General features: G+C 44.8%; 1 protein-coding gene across 1 annotated transcript in view; it reads left to right on the top strand.

Annotated features, from left to right (window-relative positions):
* The window catches only part of MGST1 (microsomal glutathione S-transferase 1), a 53,407-nt gene that overhangs the window by 1,420 nt on the left and 26,126 nt on the right, over nucleotides 1-25,861 (top strand). Inside the window, exons 2-3 of the mRNA XM_088447260.1 lie at nucleotides 7,592-7,718; nucleotides 16,895-16,989. Coding sequence (XP_088303386.1) covers nucleotides 7,593-7,718; nucleotides 16,895-16,989 — 221 coding nt within the window. The 5' untranslated portion in view covers nucleotide 7,592. The remainder of the gene's footprint in view (nucleotides 1-7,591; nucleotides 7,719-16,894; nucleotides 16,990-25,861) is intronic.

Below are 25,861 nucleotides of genomic sequence, written 5' to 3'. Positions count from 1 at the left end.
CCGTCACGTTCCCTCCCTGTGTATAAGCTGCTCTCACATGTACCCTACAGAGGATCAGGTCACACATTATACAAAGCCGTCACGTTCCCTCCCTGTGTATAAGCTGCTCTCACATGTCCCCTACAGAGGATCAGGTCACACATTATACAAAGCCGTCACGTTCCCTCCCTGTGTATAAGCTGCTCTCACATGTACCCTACAGAGGATCAGGTCACACATTATACAAAGCCGTCACGTTCCCTCCCTGTGTATAAGCTGCTCTCACATGTACCCTACAGAGGATCAGGTCACACATTATACAATGCCGTCACGTTCCCTCCCTGTTTATAAGCTGCTGTGCTCAGTATATTATTACACCTTATAGCCAATTCCTTTTATCAATATTCATAACTCCTACATCAGAGGTATTCAACCTGCGGCCCGCCTGCTGCTGTGGAACTACTCACCCCAGCATGCCTTGCACAATTTTTATTAGGGCATTCTACAGCAGCTGGAAGACCGCATGTTGAATACCCCTGGCCTACCTATTGCTCAGTGCTGTACAACAGAGAGTACAACAAATGTACACTGCCACCCAGGAACCAAACACATTCTGCTGGGGGATTACAGCAAATTCCCAGGGGAGGGGCAGATTAGGAGGCAGGTGTACAACACATTACCTACCCAGGATTGTGCAATGTGGCTCCAACTCCCTGCACTGCATATCAATGTCTATACTATATACACTATTTCTGTACATCTAATTGCAGTCCATGCAGAACATCTTTTCTAGATTACTTCAGACAAATATACAGTATATGGATCAAGATTTCCTGTGGACACTTTTTGAATAATATTGGGGTCTATTCATGTACTGTAGATGTGCGGTGGTAAATTGTTACTTATCACTTTATCACTATAGATTGCATTAGTTCGATGCAATCTATAACTTATATAATAGAAATTCATGTCCTGTTTGGAGCAGGAGTGCAGTAAAACCCGGAGCAACAGTCAGTGGTGTCACAAGGGGGGTGCGGGCCTCACCCAGGTGTCACCCGCCGAGGGGTGACACCAAAGTGCAGCCCCCCCCCCCCCTGGTGACAGGAGCTGGGTGCTGCACTGTAGAATTATGTGCAGCACTCTGCTCCTGTCACAGTGAGGGAGCCAGCACTACAAGCATACTGGTCCCCGGGGGCAGCCCGCACCTCCTAGACCCCCCGGAGACACTAAAACCGGGGTTCAGGTATGTGGCCCCACCCCCACACATGAGGCCCCACCCCTTTTCCCCGGCGAGCGCACTCTTGTACACCCGCAGCGGGTGCAACCTAAGGTAAGGACGCCACTCAGCAATGACGTCTTCTACTCTCTCGGTTTTTTTTTTGTGATTATTTTTTTTTTCATTTTTCCTTCTACTGCGCATGCACTGGGGCAGAGGGGGGTAGGTAGGGGCAAAGCGAAGGTGCACTGGCTGGGACTACATATGCCAGCTCACCTAACTAATAGCAGCAGGGGTAGGGGCAGAGTGGCTGGCCATGGGGGCAACGGGTGGGCAGCAGTCTCTAAACTTATATATGCTCTCTGTCTGTTCATTTTCATTAAAGTGCCCCTCACATGGGGAGCAGGGGCAGAATTTTTCTCCCTCCCCATTCTCCATGGGCCCCTGTAATTGGCTAGCTGTCAGTGAAGGGGCGTAGAGTACAGGGAGGAGGAGGGGAGACTGGACTCTTCCCTGCTATCTCCCCCAACAAACCCCCATACCCCATCCAGAGCTCTCTGCTTCTATGTATCACTCTCCTTATACTAGTGTATGGGAAGTGATATGTACACTAATCAGGGGGGACCGCTGGGGAAAGCTGAGCTCTCTGTACTTCTATGTATTGCTTTGTTTTCTGAAATAAAGTCTATCCTACCTTTAGGGTCACTCTGCTTATAGCTTTTAAGAGAACCATCTTGGACGCTACAAAGGAATCTAAGGATCCAACCCCTGGCCCATTCCCCGTGGACCACCGATGGCTACTGTAGTGCAGACCGCAGTAAGTGCAGTTTGCACTACAGACTGAAGCAAACATTAGCGCTGGCAGCAGTGTGTTTTGTTTTACCAGCCAATGAGAGTCAGACAGGCTCTCATTGGCTGCTGCACACACTGCAGGAGCCGGGCTAGAGCTCACTCATGAGCTCCATCTTCCAGCTCCTGCAGTGGGTAATGGGAGAGACATCATGACATCTCTCCCATAATTCAGAGCAGGCTGGCCCGGGAGGACAGAAAAGGAGCGGGATCGGGAATTCTGAAAAGGGTTTTTTTTTTTTAAGTGTTTGTCTGCACTACTGGGGGGGATGGACTACTGCTGGGGTCACTGCATTGGGGGGGACTACTATTTGGGGCACTGCTGGGGGGACCACTGCATCGGGGGGCACTGTATCAGGGGGGACCACTCCTGGGGGCACTGTATAGGGGGGGGACTATTACTGAGGGCACTATATAAAGGGCACTACTGGAGGCACTGCATAGGGGGCATCACTACTGGGGGCCTGCATAAGGGGGACCACTACTGGGGGCACTGTATTAGGGGCATCACTACTGGGGGACCTGCATAAAGGGGGCCACTACAGGGGGCATTGTATAATGGGCACTACTGGGGGCCAGCATATGGGGGACCACTATACTGGGGGCATTATATAAGGGGCATTTCATAGGGGCATCACTCTGGGGGCCTGCATAAGGGGGACCACTATTGGGGGCACTGTATAAGGGGCACTACTGGGAGCACAGCAGGGGGGGACTATTACTGGGGTCACTGCATTGGGGGGGACCACTACTGGGGTAACTGTTTAAGTGGTACTACTGGGGGCACTGCAGAGGGGGCAGTTATGGGATATAATTAAAATTGTAGGAGAGGGCAGTTATGGGTCATAATTGTGTGAGGAGGGGCAGTATAGCTTAGTGGCCCTCAGCTCCCTTGAATTTATTAATGTGGCCCATACTGCCTTAAAGGTTGAAGACCCCTGCGCTAGCCCATCCCTCTTTCTCTGCTTTATCCAGTACAAACAGCAGAGAGCCTGCAGCATCAGATACTTTACGCTGGATTTGTCAATAGTGTCACTCTGAGTTCTGTCACCAGTGAGGGAGGATAGTGCTGGGTCAATTTTGGGGAGCAAAAAGAGCAGGAATATCTGGAATCCCTCTGAGTATGAAGAACCACTTCAGCCTCCTTTATGAGGGCGGTTCTAAAGGCTAACTGGGCAAAATTGTACACATGGGAGCGTTCACTCAGTGCCCAGTGAGAGGCGTGAACCTCATTAGGGAATGTTATGCCTGCTAATGCCACTCTGGCCATTTGCAGGTCTCTATACTCGCCTCTCTTAGAGGATGCTGAAGTTCTGATGACTTCTTCTGACTCCCAGTCTACTGAGTTGGAACTGGCATCATCATATTGAACAGGGGCCAGAGAACGCTCCTTACTGGACCCTTTGTGGGAGCGCAGTAGCTCTTGGTGCCAGGTAGTGGCTGTAGATAAATGCTGGCTAGGGGCAGGAGATGGTGGTTTGTTGTGCACCATAGAGGTATTACAGCTACGAGCAATACCTGGGAAAGAGACGTTTAGCCCTGATCAGGCGACTCTTGTATTGCTCACATTTTTCCTTTTTGAGGACTTTTCCTCACAACCTTATGTGAGAAAGGTGAAATGGTTGGGGCGTGAATCTCCAGAGGCATAATGTCTGCCTCAGAGCTGTCCCTGCTGTCCTCTGACCTGACCGGGTGCAGAAGTCTTATTCCTCAGATGAGGAAGAGTCAGTGGACAGCCGAGCGTGTGCATGCACAAGTCACAGGAGCCGCGCCAGCCCGCTCCCCTGGCTGTGGAGATGGCAAGTGAAATTACTTTTCACTTTACCCTCTCCAGCGGCAGTTGTGAGGCTTGCCTACCTACCCACCAGCCTCCCGACAAACAATGAGGGGTCTTACCCCTAACCCTGTATCTCATTGTGTGTAAATCAGGGAGCTTGCTCCTCCCATGCTCACAGTTCCGGAGTAAGTCAGCACTTAGGGGGCTCACTCAGCTGGTGTATCCTTCACCTTTGGCTGCCCATCAGGCTTTCTCTTCCCTTGATGTGCAGATCACCCAGCTTCTGCCCTTCCAGCTCTGCCTCTAATTGTCATGGCCCCAACGGTCACCCCGAAGCAGGGGCTACAATTATTATATATTATCGTTAAATACGACCTTACACTTCAAGCGTTGGCATTATATAAGGGGCATTACTGGGGGCAAAAATATTTTGGCTCAAAAAAGTGTACATAGGTTTTTGTTCGTTGGATCACATATATCTCAAGGTTCATGATGAACACCTGATGAACGCCTGTAAAAGGTGTACCCTCTAGCCACAACAGATCATAGAGATGCTAGCAATAAACTCTGTCCAGGGTCTCCCTCTCTCTCCCCCCTCTGTCCAGGGTCTCCCTCTCTCTCCCCCCTCTGTCCAGGGTCTCCCTCTCTCTCCCCCCTCTGTCCAGGGTCTCCCTCTCTCTCCCCCCTCTGTCCAGGGTCTCCCTCTCTCTCCCCCCTCTGTCCAGGGTCTCCCTCTCTCTCCCCCCTCTGTCCAGGGTCTCCCTCTCTCTCCCCCCCCCCCCCCCTCTGTCCAGGGTCTCCCTCTCTCTCCCCCCCCCCCCCCTCTGTCCAGGGTCTCCCTCTCTCTCTTCCCCCCCCCCCTCTGTCCAGGGTCTCCCTCTCTCTCCCCCCCCCCCCTCTGTCCAGGGTCTCCCTCTCTCTCTCCCCCCCCCCCCTCTGTCCAGGGTCTCCCTCTCTCCCCCCCCCCCTCTGTCCAGGGTCTCCCTCTCTCTCCCCCCCCCCCTCTGTCCAGGGTTTCCCTCTCTCCCCCATTATTAATCTTGTAACTGTTCTAACAAATGTTTTTTAGGAAGATTGGATCAAAGCAGATTCTGGTCCCATACACATACAGTAATTGCCATATTACCTGGACTTTCTTTCAGAATATATTTAAGAGGCTATTTTGCACATTACTGTGACTAAGGGGCCTATTCATCAACACTAAAATAACGTTTTTAAGGATATTTTCCTTAAATATCGTTATTTTGGTGTTCACGAACACACTTCGCACAGGAGATATCACTGATATCTCCATGCTAAGTCCCCCTGCGTTAATTTCCACACTCCCCATACATTAGTACATTAGTATGAGTACATTAGTATGAGGACATTAGTACATTAGTATGGGTACATTAGTATGGGTATATTAGTACATTAGTATGGGTACATTAGTAAGGGTATATTAGTATGGGGATATTAGTACATTAGTAAGGGTATATTAGTATGGGGATATTAGTACATTAGTATGGGTATATGGGTACATTAGTATGGGTACATTAGTACGAGGACATTAGTATGGGGATATGGAAATTATAGTATTCATCAAATTCCGAAAATTATGTATTTTCGGAATTTGATGGAGGTACTATTCACCACTGTGAGGTGGCGTATAGTAGGTAACACTTACCTGCTTCCAGCTGGACAGGTCCCCCGCAGCTCCCTCCAGCGCTCTAGTCCCTCCTCCAGTGGTTGCTCGCACACTGTGTTCTCCCAGCAGAACACAATAAAGTTTAGAGAAAAAAAAAACTTTTTTCTTTCTAAACTGTACTGTGTTCAGCTGGGAGACCAGGTGTCATAGCAGCAGGACTGAGCCGGAGGCAGTTTGCGCGGGCAGGTAAGTGCGGGATGGGGGGAAGGTGAGCAGAGAGAGGAGGGGGTTGGGGGGGGCACACAAACTTACCGCAGCTGTAAGTAGTGCTGCGCATGCACTGGGTTTATGAATGTAAACCACGTGCGCTCATAGTCATTGCCTAAGGGACCCATGTGTACGCAAACCCACGGAGAAGAAACTCCGACTGTCTAGTCCACCGCCTGGAAGTGACGGATGTAAACAAAAGACGTCACTTCTGGTGCAGCGCCATGTGCGGGTGAGGAGACATGGGGAGGAAGCCAGAGGCTACCGCGTGCCTCATTTTCATAGATAAACACGTGGTGTATCTGGAGACCTAATCTAATACCATGAAATTTGATAAAACAAGCAGCAAAATGCCCATACATATAGACAGCAAATAAAACAAGATAATACAATAAATAAAACCAATAAAATAAAATGATAAAATCACGTTTTCATAAGAAAAATAAAATTATAATAAAAACCTTCAACAGACAAGAGTTTAAAATGCACAATGTCCTGATTCAGGCCTCCTGGAGTTAAAGTTTTGTGTCTATAAATTAATTTCATCTCTTCTCGAGCGATAAGAGATTTGTTGTCCTTACTTATATCGTTGTGATTCTTTTACTATGTTGATACCACAAAACTTTTTATCTCATTCGTAGAGCAGTTATGCAGTGTGCAGGCAGAGCAGTTATGCAGTGTGCAGGCAGAGCAGTTATGCAGTGTGCAGGCAGAGCAGTTATGCACTGTGGGACTCCAAACCATTCCTAATATTCCTAAGATGTTCCCCAATCCGAAGTTTTAAGTTCCTAGTAGTGCGTCCAATATAAAATTTATTGCAACTACATTCTATAGTGTAAATCAGACTCTTAGAGTTACCGGTGATGAAATGTGATGCTCTGTGTTCTTCCATTCAGATCAATGCAAATGATCCATGCACCAATGCATTTTTCTCCACCTAATTTCTTTCCATGCCTACAGCCCAGCATGGGCCACACCTGTAACACCCTATGGATTTATTCACTTCAGTCTGATAATACAACATGAACCTGGTTTTATATGTGTATGCTGCACCCCATACATATAGGAGTATATAGTATTATTGCTGCTGCAGTGACTGTTTCTGAATTTGTATCAATTTATTTGGATCTGTCTCTATGCAGAGTATTTGTTACATTATGTTATTTTTACATACTAAATATATCTGATCAGGCGCCCCCATTCCTTTTCATTATTTCTTTATAAAAGAGGGGTCAGTGGGGTTATTGGGGTTAGTGAGGTCAGAGGGGTTACTGGGGTCAGAGGGGTTAGTGAATTAAGAGGGGTCAGAGGGTTTACTGGGGTTACTGGGGTCAGAGGGATTAGTGAGGTAAGAGGGGTCAGAGGGATTAGTGAGGTAAGAGGGGTCAGAGGGATTAGTGAGGTAAGAGGGGTCAGAGGAGTTACTGGGGTTAGAGGGGTTACTTGGGTCAGAGGGGTGAGCCACCCCCATTTGGTGAACAGCTTTGTCAGACACATTAGTCACCAGACCACACTGAAGCGCTGGATTCTTATATAGGTCAGTAAATGACGCACAGCCGCAGACATAGGAGGCCATTGTGAGAAGATGGCAATACTCCGCCTGCCATGGGGTTGGTACAAATGGCGATGGTGGGAGCGATGGTGGCGTGTAAAGAATCACCGGCGGTGTTACAGCGAGGTGCTGAAAGTGGGCGTCTCAGTCCTCGCACAGTCAGGCGCAGGCTGATATATTGTGTATACTATCGCAGCCACGGCTCCGGAAAGAGCGGACGCAGCAGCTTCCACCTCTGATTGGGCCCAATGTACCAGCATATGTGTGGTTTGATAATTGCTGAGTAATAGAATATAATATAGTAGAGATGTGTTTTCTTTGCAGAATGTCCGTGGTGGAGCAGCTGGCCGAGCAGGAGGTGTTTCGGGCCTACGCTACATACACAGCTATTGTCCTCCTAAAAATGATGTTAATGAGTCTTATAACCTCTTACCACAGGCTGACTAAGAACGTAAGTGATGGTAATTACACCTCTGTACAGGTCATAGAGTGTACGATACCGGTGTAACTAATTCCCACCAAGCTCCCATGGGAAATTACTATTTATCACATTATTATTATAACAAACCGCCTGTTTGTCGGGCACTGTCCCGCTGTCCCCACCCAGTGGCGTAACTAGGGTACAAATAGAAACCTCCCCACTTGTGTGCACACCGTAGCCGCGTGCTGAAAAGTGGTTGTGGCCGCATGCAACAAGGGGCATGGCCACTGAAAATTTGGGGTGTGTCAACATGAGAGGGATCTGATTGGATCCCTCTCAGAAGAGGCGTCCCGAAAAACTGCCCTTAGGCTTCTATTTGGTAACACCACCTGAAGATGGCGCTAACCATTGGGAAGAAGCATCGGAATACATCGCATTCTGGTACTTTGTACGTATGGGGTATCCTGTAACATAGCATATTCCCCTTCAGTACATCCTGCCAATAACCAGGGACTAGTGTTTATTGTAGTGTCCACCGATAGTACAGCCATACTCACACTCCTGTGTACACATAGCGATAGTACAGCCACACTCACACTCCTGTGTACACATAGCAGCGATAGTAAAGCCACACACACACTCCTGTGTACACATAGCGATAGTACAGCCATACTCACACTCCTGTGTACACATAGCGATAGTACAGCCACACTCACACTCCTGTGTACACATAGCGATAGTACAGCCACACTCACACTCCTGTGTACACATAGCGATAGTACAGCCATACTCACACTCCTGTGTACACATAGCAGCGATAGTACAGCCACACTCACACTCCTGTGTACACATAGCGATAGTACAGCCACACTCACACTCCTGTGTACACATAGCAGCGATAGTACAGCCACACTCACACTCCTGTGTACACATAGCGATAGTACAGCCACACTCACACTCCTGTGTACACATAGCGATAGTACAGCCATACTCACACTCCTGTGTACACATAGCGATAGTACAGCCACACTCACACTCCTGTGTACACATAGCAGCGATAGTACAGCCACACACACACTCCTGTGTACACATAGCGATAGTACAGCCATACTCACACTCCTGTGTACACATAGCGATAGTACAGCCACACTCACACTCCTGTGTACACATAGCGATAGTACAGCCACACTCACACTCCTGTGTACACATAGCGATAGTACAGCCATACTCACACTCCTGTGTACACATAGCGATAGTACAGCCACACTCACACTCCTGTGTACACATAGCAGCGATAGTACAGCCACACTCACACTCCTGTGTACACATAGCGATAGTACAGCCACACTCACACTCCTGTGTACACATAGCGATAGTACAGCCATACTCACACTCCTGTGTACAGATAGCAGCGATAGTACAGCCACACTCACACTCCTGTGTACACATAGCGATAGTACAGCCACACTCACACTCCTGTGTACACATAGCAGCGATAGTACAGCCACACTCACACTCCTGTGTACACATAGCGATAGTACAGCCATACTCACACTCCTCTGTACACATAGCGGTGATAGTACAGCCACACTCACACTCCTGTGTACACATAGCGATAGTACAGCCACACTCACACTCCTGTGTACACATAGCGATAGTACAGCTATACTCACACTCCTGTGTACACATAGCGATAGTACAGCCACACTCACACTCCTGTGTACACATAGCGGTGATAGTACAGCCACACTCACACTCCTGTGTACACATAGCGATAGTACAGCCATACTCACACTCCTCTGTACACATAGCGGTGATAGTACAGCCACACTCACACTCCTGTGTACACATAGCGATAGTACAGCCACACTCACACTCCTCTGTACACATAGCGGTGATAGTACAGCCACACTCACACTCCTGTGTACACATAGCAGCGATAGTACAGCCATACTCACACTCCTGTGTACACATAGCAGCGATAGTACAGCCATACTCACACTCCTGTGTACACATAGCGATAGTACAGCCACACTCACACTCCTGTGTACACATAGCGATAGTACAGCCACACTCACACTCCTCTGTACACATAGCGGTGATAGTACAGCCATACTCACACTCCTGTGTACACATAGCAGCGATAGTACAGCCATACTCACACTCCTGTGTACACATAGCAGCGATAGTACAGCCACACTCACACTCCTGTGTACAGATAGTGATAGTACAGCCATACTCACACTCCTGTGTACACATAGCAGCGATAGTACAGCCATACTCACACTCCTGTGTACACATAGCGATAGTACAGCCACACTCACACTCCTGTGTACACATAGCGATAGTACAGCCACACTCACACTCCTCTGTACACATAGCAGCGATAGTACAGCCACACTCACACTCCTGTGTACACATAGCAGCGATAGTACAGCCACACTCACACTCCTGTGTACACATAGCGATAGTACAGCTATACTCACACTCCTGTGTACACATAGCAGCGATAGTACAGCCATACTCACACTCCTGTGTACACATAGTAGCGATAGTACAGCCACACTCACACTCCTGTGTACACATAGCGATAGTACAGCCACACTCACACTCCTGTGTACACATAGCAGCGATAGTACAGCCATACTCCCACTCCTGTGTACACATAGCAGCGATAGTACAGCCATACTCACACTCCTGTGTACACATAGCAGCGATAGTACAGCCACACTCACACTCCTGTGTACAGATAGTGATAGTACAGCCACACTCACACTCCTGTGTACACATAGCAGCGATAGTACAGCCACACTCACACTCCTGTGTACACATAGCGATAGTACAGCCACACTCACACTCCTGTGTACACATAGCAGCGATAGTACAGCCATACTCACACTCCTGTGTACACATAGCAGCGATAGTACAGCCATACTCACACTCCTGTGTACACATAGCGATAGTACAGCCACACTCACACTCCTGTGTACACATAGCAGCGATAGTACAGCCACACTCACACTCCTGTGTACACATAGCAGCGATAGTACAGCCACACTCACACTCCTGTGTACACATATCAGCGATAGTACAGCCACACTCACACTCCTGTGTACACATATCAGCGATAGTACAGCCACACTCACACTCCTGTGTACACATAGCGATAGTACAGCCACACTCACACTCCTGTGTACACATAGCGATAGTACAGCTATACTCACACTCCTCTGTACACATAGCGGTGATAGTACAGCCACACTCACACTACTGTGTACACATAGCGATAGTACAGCCACACTCACACTCCTCTGTACACATAGCAGCGATAGTACAGCCATACTCACACTCCTGTGTACACATAGCAGCGATAGTACAGCCACACTCACACTCCTGTGTACACATAGCAGCGATAGTACAGCCACACTCACACTCCTGTGTACACATAGCGATAGTACAGCCATACTCACACTCCTGTGTACACATAGCAGCGATAGTACAGCCACACTCACACTCCTGTGTACACATAGCGGTGATAGTACAGCCACACTCACACTCCTGTGTACACATAGCGATAGTACAGCCATACTCACACTCCTGTGTACACATAGCAGCGATAGTACAGCCATACTCACACTCCTGTGTACACATAGCAGCGATAGTACAGCTATACTCACACTCCTGTGTACACATAGCGATAGTACAGCCATACTCACACTCCTGTGTACAGATAGTGATAGTACAGCCACACTCACACTCCTGTGTACACATAGCAGCGATAGTACAGCCATACTCACACTCCTGTGTACACATAGCGATAGTACAGCCACACTCACACTCCTGTGTACACATAGCAGCGATAGTACAGCTATACTCACACTCCTGTGTACACATAGCGATAGTACAGCCACACTCACACTCCTGTGTACACATAGCGATAGTACAGCCACACTCACACTCCTGTGTACACATAGCGATAGTACAGCCATACTCACACTCCTGTGTACACATAGCGATAGTACAGCCATACTCACACTCCTGTGTACACATAGCGATAGTACAGCCATACTCACACTCCTGTGTACACATAGCAGCGATAGTACAGCCACACTCACACTCCTGTGTACACATAGCAGCGATAGTACAGCCACACTCTCACTCCTGTGTACAGATAGTGATAGTACAGCCACACTCACACTCCTGTGTACACATAGTAGCGATAGTACAGCCATACTCACACTCCTGTCTACACATAGCGATAGTACAGCCACACTCACACTCCTGTGTACACATAGCGATAGTACAGCCATACTCACACTCCTGTGTACACATAGCGGTGATAGTACAGCCATACTCACACTCCTGTGTACACATAGCGGTGATAGTACAGCCACACTCACACTCCTGTGTACACATAGCGATAGTACAGCCACACTCACACTCCTGTGTACACATAGCGATAGTACAGCCACACTCACACTCCTCTGTACACATAGCGGTGATAGTACAGCCACACTCACACTCCTGTGTACACATAGCAGCGATAGTACAGCCATACTCACACTCCTGTGTACACATAGCAGCGATAGTACAGCCATACTCACACTCCTGTGTACACATAGCAGCGATAGTACAGCCACACTCACACTCCTGTGTACACATAGCGATAGTACAGCCACACTCACACTCCTCTGTACACATAGCGGCGATAGTACAGCCATACTCACACTCCTGTGTACACATAGCGGCGATAGTACAGCCATACTCACACTCCTGTGTACACATAGCAGCGATAGTACAGCCACACTCACACTCCTGTGTACAGATAGTGATAGTACAGCCACACTCACACTCCTGTGTACACATAGCAGCGATAGTACAGCCATACTCACACTCCTGTGTACACATAGCAGCGATAGTACAGCCACACTCACACTCCTGTGTACACATAGCGATAGTACAGCCACACTCACACTCCTGTGTACACATAGCAGCGATAGTACAGCCACACTCACACTCCTGTGTACACATAGCAGCGATAGTACAGCCACACTCACACTCCTGTGTACACATAGCAGCGATAGTACAGCCATACTCACACTCCTGTGTACACACAGTAGCGATAGTACAGCCACACTCACACTCCTGTGTACACATAGCGATAGTACAGCCACACTCACACTCCTGTGTACACATAGCAGCGATAGTACAGTCATACTCACACTCCTGTGTACACATAGCAGCGATAGTACAGCCATACTCACACTCCTGTGTACACATAGCAGCGATAGTACAGCCACACTCACACTCCTGTGTACAGATAGTGATAGTACAGCCACACTCACACTCCTGTGTACACATAGCAGCGATAGTACAGCCACACTCACACTCCTGTGTACACATAGCGATAGTACAGCCACACTCACACTCCTGTGTACACATAGCAGCGATAGTACAGCCACACTCACACTCCTGTGTACTCATAGCAGCGATAGTACAGCCACACTCACACTCCTGTGTACACATAGCAGCGATAGTACAGCCACACTCACACTCCTGTGTACACATATCAGCGATAGTACAGCCACACTCACACTCCTGTGTACACATAGCGATAGTACAGCTATACTCACACTCCTCTGTACACATAGCGGTGATAGTACAGCCACACTCACACTCCTGTGTACACATAGCGATAGTACAGCCACACTCTCACTCCTGTGTACACATAGCGATAGTACAGCCATACTCACACTCCTGTGTACACATAGCGACAGTACAGCTATACTCACACTCCTCTGTACACATAGCGGTGATAGTACAGCCACACTCACACTCCTGTGTACACATAGCGATAGTACAGCCACACTCACACTCCTCTGTACACATAGCGGTGATAGTACAGCCACACTCACACTCCTGTGTACACATAGCAGCGATAGTACAGCCACACTCACACTCCTGTGTACACATAGCAGCGATAGTACAGCCACACTCACACTCCTGTGTACAGATAGTGATAGTACAGCCACACTCACACTCCTGTGTACAGATAGCGATAGTACAGCCACACTCACACTCCTGTGTACACATAGCAGCGATAGTACAGCCAAACTCACACTCCTGTGTACACATAGCGATAGTACAGCCATACTCACACTCCTGTGTACACATAGCGATAGTACAGCCACACTCACACTCCTGTGTAGTGTGTACACATAGTAGCGATAGTACAGCCACACTCACACTCCTGTGTACACATAGTAGCGATAGTACAGCCATACTCACACTCCTGTGTACACATAGCAGCGATAGTACAGCCACACTCACACTCCTGTGTACAGATAGTGATAGTACAGCCATACTCACACTCCTGTGTACACATAGCAGCGATAGTACAGCCATACTCACACTCCTGTGTACACATAGCAGCGATAGTACAGCCACACTCACACTCCTGTGTACACATAGCGATAGTACAGCCACACTCACACTCCTGTGTACACATAGCAGCGATAGTACAGCCATACTCACACTCCTGTGTACACATAGCGATAGTACAGCCACACTCACACTCCTGTGTACATATAGCGATAGTACAGCCACACTCACAATCCTGTGTACACATAGCGATAGTACAGCCACACTCACACTCCTGTGTACACATAGCAGCGATAGTACAGCCACACTCACACTCCTGTGTACACATAGCAGCGATAGTACAGCCACACTCACACTCCTGTGTACATATAGCAGCGATAGTACAGCTATACTCACACTCCTGTGTACACATAGCAGCGATAGTACAGCCACACTCACACTCCTGTGTACACATAGCGATAGTACAGCCACACTCACACTCCTGTGTACACATAGCGATAGTACAGCCATACTCACACTCCTTTGTACACATAGCGATAGTACAGCCATACTCACACTCCTGTGTACACATAGCAGCGATAGTACAGCCACACTCACACTCCTGTGTACACATAGCGATAGTACAGCCACACTCACACTCCTGTGTACAGATAGTGATAGTACAGCCACACTCACACTCCTGTGTACACATAGCGATAGTACAGCCACACTCACACTCCTGTGTACACATAGCGATAGTACAGCCATACTCACACTCCTGTGTACACATAGCGGTGATAGTACAGCCACACTCACACTCCTGTGTACACATAGCGATAGTACAGCCACACTCACACTCCTCTGTACACATAGCGATAGTACAGCCATACTCACACTCCTGTGTACACATAGCAGCGATAGTACAGCCACACTCACACTCCTGTGTACACATAGCAGTGATAGTACAGCCATACTCACACTCCTGTGTACACATAGCAGCGATAGTACAGCCACACTCACACTCCTGTGTACACATAGCAGTGATAGTACAGCCATACTCACACTCCTGTGTACAGATAGTGATAGTACAGCCACACTCACACTCCTGTGTACATATAGCAGTGATAGTACAGTCACACTCCTGTGTACACATAGCGATAGTACAGCCACACTCACACTCCTGTGTACAGATAGCAGCGATAGTACAGCCACACTCACACTCCTGTGTACAGATAGCAGCGATAGTACAGCCATACTCACACTCCTGTGTACACATAGCGATAGTACAGCCATACTCACACTCCTGTGTACATATAGCAGTGATAGTACAGCCATACTCACACTCCTGTGTACAGATAGCGATAGTACAGCCACACTCACACTCCTGTGTACACATAGCAGCGATAGTACAGCCACACTCACACTCCTGTGTACACATAGCGATAGTACAGCCACACTCACACTCCTGTGTACACATAGCGATAGTACAGCCATACTCACACTCCTGTGTACACATAGCGATAGTACAGCCATACTCACACTCCTGTGTACATATAGCAGCGATAGTACAGCCACACTCACACTCCTGTGTACATATAGCAGTGATAGTACAGCCACACTCACACTCCTGTGTACAGATAGTGATAGTACAGCCACACTCACACTCCTGTGTACATATAGCAGTGATAGTACAGCCACACTCACACTCCTGTGTACAGATAGTGATAGTACAGCCACACTCACACTCCTGTGTACAGATAGTGATAGTACAGCCACACTCACACTCCTGTGTACACATAGCAGGGATAGAGCGGAGCATATAGAGGACCAGCCGATCACGCATGTAGGCAGGATCACAGGACAGAATGCTGGTAAGTGCAGGGTCCCTTTGGACTGAGTTGTACACGCGTCTATACCACTGCAGTGCTCAAACACAGTAATAAAATGGCGTAGTGCATGTGCGGCCATCTTGGTTAGGTACAAATGCTTCAGGTATGAAGAAACATGGAGGAAGTGCAGTAGCGCACTCCATATACCAACGATATAGATGAATAATTATTTATAGCACCTATATAATAATAATAATTTGGCATACTTGCCTACTCTCCCAGAATGGTCGGGAGGCTCCAGGAAATCTGGTGGCACTTTTGGCCTCCAGAAATAGAGGACAGTCTCTGACACCCCCTCTAGCTGATCGCACCCTTCCCCACCAGCCAGAGGCACTATAAGAGAGGAGGGGGCCTAGTGCCAGCACAGAATGTGTCCCCTCCTCTCGGGCGGTGCAGTAGTCTGACATTATGCGCAGGTCTCTGGGAACATATGTACCACACACCGTGCCCCCCCCATTATAGAGACGACCCTGCCACCAGTTGCTCGCAAACCCCAACAGCCGTCCAGTTACAGAGCACAAGTGGGCTGTCCGGGGACAAGGGCGCGATTCGCACTGAATCGTGTAATCATAGCTCAGCCCCCCATTATAGAATGCCTGTGACCATGACACTGTATAAGGGGTGGGGCCTGGCTGACGCGATCGCATACCCCTGTACAGCCCACCTAGGCGGCTGCCACACTTCCTCTAGGGCGACCTGGCTGCCAAGTATGTAATCAGAAAAGGTCTCCATTAAAGGTAGTGGGATCTGAGATATGCCCCCCCACACATCCCGCTAATGGCTCCCACTGCGCTCACAGATGGAGCCGGTCAGCATACAGAAAATGATGCCCTCTGCGGTTGTGCAGTCCTGTGACCAGGGGTGAGACGGGGTAACCCAGTGAAAAATAGGTACATACAGGAATACAGTTATATCATGAATGAGGCGGTATGTTACCCTCTTATACCCTGTGTGCAGGTGTTTGCCAATCCTGAGGACGCTGCAGCCCATGTTAAAGGTGGCGATACAAAAAAGTACATCAGGATCGACCAGGACGTGGAACGGGTGCGCAGGTAATTATAGGTTTTGTATAATATATTGCTGATTATAATACACCTGCTGATACAGTCCCTATACTTGTACACTGACTATAATACACCTGCTGATACAGTCCCTATACTTGTACACTGACTATAATACACCTGCTGATACAGTCCCTATACTTGTACACTGACTATACTATAATACACCTGCTGATCCAGTCCCTATACTTGTACACTGACTATACTATAATACACCTGCTGATACAGTCCCTATACTTGTACACTGACTATAATACACCTGCTGATACAGTCCCTATACTTGTACACTGACTATAATACACCTGCTGATACAGTCCCTATACTTGTACACTGACTATACTATAATACACCTGCTGATCCAGTCCCTATACTTGTACACTGACTATAATACACCTGCTGATACAGTCTCTATACTTGTACACTGACTATACTATAATACACCTGCTGATACAGTCCCTATACTTGTACACTGACTATAATACACCTGCTGATACAGTCCCTATACTTGTACACTGACTATAATACACCTGCTGATACAGTCCCTATACTTGTACACTGACTATACTATAATACACCTGCTGATCCAGTCCCTATACTTGTACACTGACTATAATACACCTGCTGATACAGTCTCTATACTTGTACACTGACTATACTATAATACACCTGCTAATACAGTCTCTATACTTGTACACTGACTATACTATAATACACCTGCTGATACAGTCCCTATACTTGTACACTGACTATACTATAATACACCTGCTGATACAGTCCCTATACTTGTACACTGACTATAATACACAAGCTGATACAGTCCCTATACTTGTACACTGACTATAATACACCTGCTGATACAGTCCCTATACTTGTACACTAACTATAATACACCTGCTGATACAGTCTCTCTACTTGTACACTGACTATAATACACCTGCTGATACAGTCTCTATACTTGTACACTGACTATAATACACCTGCTGATACAGTCCCTATACTTGTACACTGACTATACTATAATACACCTGCTGATACAGTCTCTATACTTGTACACTGACTATACTATAATACACCTTCTGATACAGTCCCTATACTTGTACACTGACTATAATACACCTGCTGATACAGTCCCTATACTTGTACACTGACTATAATACACCTGCTGATACAGTCTCTCTACTTGTACACTGACTATAATACACCTGCTGATACAGTCTCTATACTTGTACACTGACTATACTATAATACACCTGCTGATACAGTCCCTATACTTGTACACTGACTATAATACACCCGCTGATACAGTCCCTATACTTGTACACTGACTATACTATAATACACCTGCTGATACAGTCTCTATACTTGTACACTGACTATACTATAATACACCTGCTAATACAGTCTCTATACTTGTACACTGACTATACTATAATACACCTGCTGATACAGTCCCTATACTTGTACACTGACTATACTATAATACACCTGCTGATACAGTCCCTATACTTGTACACTGACTATACTATAATACACCTGCTGATACAGTCCCTATACTTGTACACTGACTATACTATAATACACCTGCTGATACAGTCTCTATACTTGTACACTGACTATAATACACCCGCTGATACAGTCCCTATACTTTACACTGACTATACTATAATACACCCGCTGATACAGTCTCTATACTTGTACACTGACTATAATACACCCGCTGATACAGTCCCTATACTTGTACACTGACTATACTATAATACACCTGCTGATACAGTCTCTATACTTGTACACTGACTATACTATAATACACCTGCTGATACAGTCTCTATACTTGTACACTGACTATACTATAATACACCTGCTGATACAGTCCCTATACTTGTACACTGACTATAATACACCTGCTGATACAGTCTCTATACTTGTACACTGACTATACTATAATACACCTGCTGATAGTCTCTATACTTGTACACTGACTATAATACACCTGCTGATACAGTCCCTATACTTGTACACTGACTATACTATAATACACCTACTGATACAGTCCCTATACTTGTACACTGACTATAATACACCCGCTGATACAGTCCCTATACTTGTACACTGACTATAATACACCTGCTGATACAGTCTCTATACTTGTACACTGACTATAATACACCTGCTGATACAGTCCCTATACTTGTACACTGACTATAATACACCTGCTGATACAGTCCCTATACTTGTACACTGACTATAATACACCTGCTGATACAGTCCCTATACTTGTACACTGACTATAATACACCTACTGATACAGTCTCTCTACTTGTACACTGACTATAATACACCTGCTGATACAGTCTCTATACTTGTACACTGACTATACTATAATACACCTGCTGATACAGTCCCTATACTTGTACACTGACTATAATACACCCGCTGATACAGTCCCTATACTTGTACACTGACTATACTATAATACACCTGCTGATACAGTCTCTATACTTGTACACTGACTATACTATAATACACCTGCTAATACAGTCTCTATACTTGTACACTGACTATACTATAATACACCTGCTGATACAGTCCCTATACTTGTACACTGACTATACTATAATACACCTGCTGATACAGTCCCTATACTTGTACACTGACTATACTATAATACACCTACTGATACAGTCCCTATACTTGTACACTGACTATAATACACCCGCTGATACAGTCCCTATACTTGTACACTGACTATACTATAATACACCTGCTGATACAGTCTCTCTACTTCTACACTGACTATAATACACCTGCTGATACAGTCTCTATACTTGTACACTGACTATACTATAATACACCTGCTGATACAGTCTCTATACTTGTACACTGACTATACTATAATACACCTGCTGATACAGTCCCTATACTTATACACTGACTATACTATAATACACCTGCTGATACAGTCTCTATACTTGTACACTGACTATAATACACCTGCTGATACAGTCTCTATACTTGTACACTGACTATAATACACCTGCTGATACAGTCTCTATACGTGTACACTGACTATACTATAATACACCTGCTGATACAGTCCCTATACTTGTACACTGACTATAATACACCTGCTGATACAGTCTCTATACTTGTACACTGACTATACTATAATACACCTGCTGATACATTCCCTATACTTGTACACTGACTATAATACACCTGCTGATACAGTCCCTATACTTGTACACTGACTATAATACACCTGCTGATACAGTCTCTATACTTGTACACTGACTATAATACACCTGCTGATACAGTCTCTATACGTGTACACTGACTATACTATAATACACCTGCTGATACAGTCCCTATACTTGTACACTGACTATAATACACCTGCTGATACAGTCCCTATACTTGTACACTGACTATACTATAATACACCTGATGATACAGTCTCTATACTTGTACACTGACTATAATACACCCGCTGATACAGTCTCTATACTTGTACACTGACTATAATACACCTGCTGATACAGTCCCTATACTTGTACACTGACTATAATACACCTGCTGATGCAGTCCCTATACTTGTACACTGACTATAATACACCCGCTGATACAGTCTCTATACTTGTACACTGACTATAATACACCTGCTGATACAGTCCCTATACTTGTACACTGACTATAATACACCTGCTGATACAGTCCCTATACTTGTACACTGACTATACTATAATACACCTGCTGATACAGTCTCTATACTTGTACACTGACTAAAACACACCTGCTGATACAGTCTCTATACTTGTACACTGACTATAATACACCTGCTGATACAGTCCCTATACTTGTACACTGACTATACTATAATACACCTGCTGATACAGTCTCTATACTTGTACACTGACTATAATACACCTGCTGATACAGTCTCTATACTTGTACACTGACTATAATACACCTGCTGATACAGTCCCTATACTTGTACACTGACTATAATACACCTGCTGATACAGTCCCTATACTTGTACACTGACTATACTATAATACACCTGCTGATACAGTCTCTATACTTGTACACTGACTATACTATAATACACCTGCTGATACAGTCTCTATACTTGTACACTGACTATAATACACCTGCTGATACAGTCCCTATACTTGTACACTGACTATACTATAATACACCTGCTGATACAGTCTCTATACTTGTACACTGACTATACTATAATACACCTGCTGATATAGTCTCTATACTTGTACACTGACTATACTATAATACACCTGCTGATACAGTCCCTATACTTGTACACTGACTATACTGTAATACACCCGCTGATACAGTCTCTATACTTGTACACTGACTGTAATACACCTGCTGATACAGTCTCTATACTTGTACACTGACTATACTATAATACACCTGCTGATACAGTCCCTATACTTGTACACTGACTATAATACACCTGCTGATACAGTCCCTATACTTGTACACTGACTATAATACACCTGCTGATACAGTCTCTATACTTGTACACTGACTATAATACACCTGCTGATACAGTCCCTATACTTGTACACTGACTATACTATAATACACCTGCTGATACAGTCTCTATACTTGTACACTGACTATACTATAATACACCTGCTGATACAGTCTCTATACTTGTACACTGACTATAATACACCTGCTGATACAGTCTCTATACTTGTACACTGACTATAATACACCTGCTGATACAGTCCCTATACTTGTACACTGACTATACTATAATACACCTGCTGATACAGTCTCTATACTTGTACACTGACTATACTATAATACACCTGCTGATATAGTCTCTATACTTGTACACTGACTATACTATAATACACCTGCTGATACAGTCCCTATACTTGTACACTGACTATAATACACCTGCTGATACAGTCTCTATACTTGTACACTGACTGTAATACACCCGCTGATACAGTCCCTATACTTGTACACTGACTATAATACACCTGCTGATACAGTCCCTATACTTGTACACTGACTATAATACACCTGCTGATACAGTCCCTATACTTGTACACTGACTATAATACACCTGCTGATACAGTCCCTATACTTGTACACTGACTATAATACACCTGCTGATACAGTCTCTATACTTGTACACTGACTATAATACACCTGCTGATACAGTCTCTATACTTGTACACTGACTATAATACACCTGCTGATACAGTCTCTATACTTGTACACTGACTATAATACACCTGCTGATACATTCCCTATACTTGTACACTGACTATACTATAATACACCTGCTGATACAGTCTCTATACTTGTACACTGACTATACTATAATACACCTGCTGATACAGTCTCTATACTTGTACACTGACTATACTATAATACACCTGCTGATACAGTCCCTATACTTGTGCACTGACTATAATACACCTGCTGATAGTCTCTATACTTGTACACTGACTATACTATAATACACCTGCTGATACAGTCCCTATACTTGTGCACTGACTATAATACACCTGCTGATACAGTCTCTATACTTGTACACTGACTATACTATAATACACCTGCTGATACAGTCTCTATACTTGTACACTGACTATAATACACCTGCTGATACAGTCTCTATACTTGTACACTGACTATAATACACCTGCTGATACAGTCCCTATACTTGTACACTGACTATAATACACCTGCTGATACAGTCTCTATACTTGTACACTGACTATACTATAATACACCTGCTGATACAGTCTCTATACTTGTACACTGACTATAATACACCTGCTGATACAGTCTCTATACTTGTACACTGACTATACTATAATACACCTGCTGATGCAGTCTCTATACTTGTACACTGACTATAATACACCTGCTGATACAGTCTCTATACTTGTACACTGACTATACTATAATACACCTGCTGATACAGTCCCTATACTTGTACACTGACTATACTATAATACACCTGCTGATACAGTCCCTATACTTGTACACTGACTATAATACACCTGCTGATACAGTCCCTATACTTGTACACTGACTATACTATAATACACCTGCTGATACAGTCTCTATACTTGTACACTGACTATAATACACCTGCTGATACAGTCTCTATACTTGTACACTGACTATACTATACTACACCTGCTGATACAGTCCCTATACTTGTACACTGACTATAATACACCTGCTGATACAGTCCCTATACTTGTACACTGACTATAATACACCTGCTGATACAGTCCCTATACTTGTACACTGACTATAATACACCTGCTGATACAGTCTCTATACTTGTACACTGACTATACTATAATACACCTGCTGATACAGTCTCTATACTTGTACACTGACTATACTATAATACACCTGCTGATACAGTCTCTATACTTGTACACTGACTATAATACACCTGCTGATACAGTCCCTATACTTATACACTGACTATACTATAATACACCTGCTGATACAGTCCCTATACTTGTACACTGACTATACTATAATACACCTGCTGATACAGTCTCTATACTTGTACACTGACTATAATACACCTGCTGATACAGTCCCTATACTTTAATACACCTGCTGATACAGTCTCTATACTTGTACACTGACTATAATACACCTGCTGATACAGTCCCTATACTTGTACACTGACTATAATATAATACACCTGCTGATACAGTCTCTATACTTGTACACTGACTATAATACACCTGCTGATACAGTCTCTATACTTGTACACTGACTATAATACACCCGCTGATACAGTCCCTATACTTGTACACTGACTATACTATAATACACCTGCTGATACAGTCCCTATACTTGTACACTGACTATACTATAATACACCTGCTGATACAGTCCCTATACTTGTACACTGACTATACTATAATACACCTACTGATACAGTCCCTATACTTGTACACTGACTATAATACACCCGCTGATACAGTCTCTATACTTGTACACTGACTATAATACACCCGCTGATACAGTCCCTATACTTGTACACTGACTATACTATAATACACCCGCTGATACAGTCTCTATACTTGTACACTGACTATAATACACCCGCTGATACAGTCCCTATACTTGTACACTGACTATACTATAATACACCTGCTGATACAGTCTCTATACTTGTACACTGACTATACTATAATACACCTGCTGATACAGTCCCTATACTTGTACACTGACTATAATACACCTGCTGATACAGTCCCTATACTTGTACACTGACTATACTATAATACACCTGCTGATACAGTCTCTATACTTGTACACTGACTATACTATAATACACCTGCTGATACAGTCCCTATACTTGTACACTGACTATAATACACCTGCTGATACAGTCCCTATACTTGTACACTGACTATAATACACCTGCTGATACAGTCTCTATACTTGTACACTGACTATACTATAATACACCTGCTGATAGTCTCTATACTTGTACACTGACTATAATACACCTGCTGATACAGTCTCTATACTTGTACACTGACTATACTATAATACACCTGCTGATACAGTCCCTATACTTATACACTGACTATACTATAATACACCTGCTGATACAGTCTCTATACTTGTACACTGACTATAATACACCTGCTGATACAGTCTCTATACTTGTACACTGACTATAATACACCTGCTGATACATTCCCTATACTTGTACACTGACTATACTATAATACACCTGCTGATACAGTCTCTATACTTGTACACTGACTATACTATAATACACCTGCTGATACAGTCTCTATACTTGTACACTGACTATAATACACCTGCTGATACAGTCTCTATACTTGTACACTGACTATAATACACCTGCTGATACAGTCTCTATACTTGTACACTGACTATAATACACCTGCTGATACAGTCTCTATACTTGTACACTGACTATACTATAATACACCTGCTGATACAGTCTCTATACTTGTACACTGACTATACTATAATACACCTGCTGATACAGTCTCTATACTTGTACACTGACTATACTATAATACACCTGCTGATACAGTCTCTATACTTGTACACTGACTATAATACACCTGCTGATACAGTCTCTATACTTGTACACTGACTATAATACACCTGCTGATACAGTCTCTATACTTGTACACTGACTATAATACACCTGCTGATACAGTCCCTATACTTGTACACTGACTATACTATAATACACCTACTGATACAGTCTCTATACTTGTACACTGACTATAATACACCTGCTGATACAGTCTCTATACTTGTACACTGACTATAATACACCTGCTGATACAGTCCCTATACTTATACACTGACTATACTATAATACACCTGCTGATACAGTCTCTATACTTGTACACTGACTATAATACACCTACTGATACAGTCCCTATACTTGTACACTGACTATACTATAATACACCTACTGATACAGTCTCTATACTTGTACACTGACTATAATACACCTGCTGATACAGTCCCTATACTTGTACACTGACTATACTATAATACACCTACTGATACAGTCTCTATACTTGTACACTGACTATAATACACCTACTGATACAGTCCCTATACTTGTACACTGACTATAATACACCCGCTGATACAGTCTCTATACTTGTACACTGACTGTAATACACCCGCTGATACAGTCCCTATACTTGTACACTGACTATAATACACCTGCTGATACAGTCCCTATACTTGTACACTGACTATAATACACCTGCTGATACAGTCCCTATACTTGTACACTGATTATAATACACCTGCTGATACAGTCTCTATACTTGTACA

This window comes from Taudactylus pleione, unplaced genomic scaffold (assembly GCF_031769625.1).
Source record: "Taudactylus pleione unplaced genomic scaffold, aTauple2 ptg000426l, whole genome shotgun sequence".
NCBI lineage: Eukaryota > Metazoa > Chordata > Amphibia > Anura > Myobatrachidae > Taudactylus > Taudactylus pleione.
This window is presented reverse-complemented; position numbering and strand designations above follow the sequence as displayed.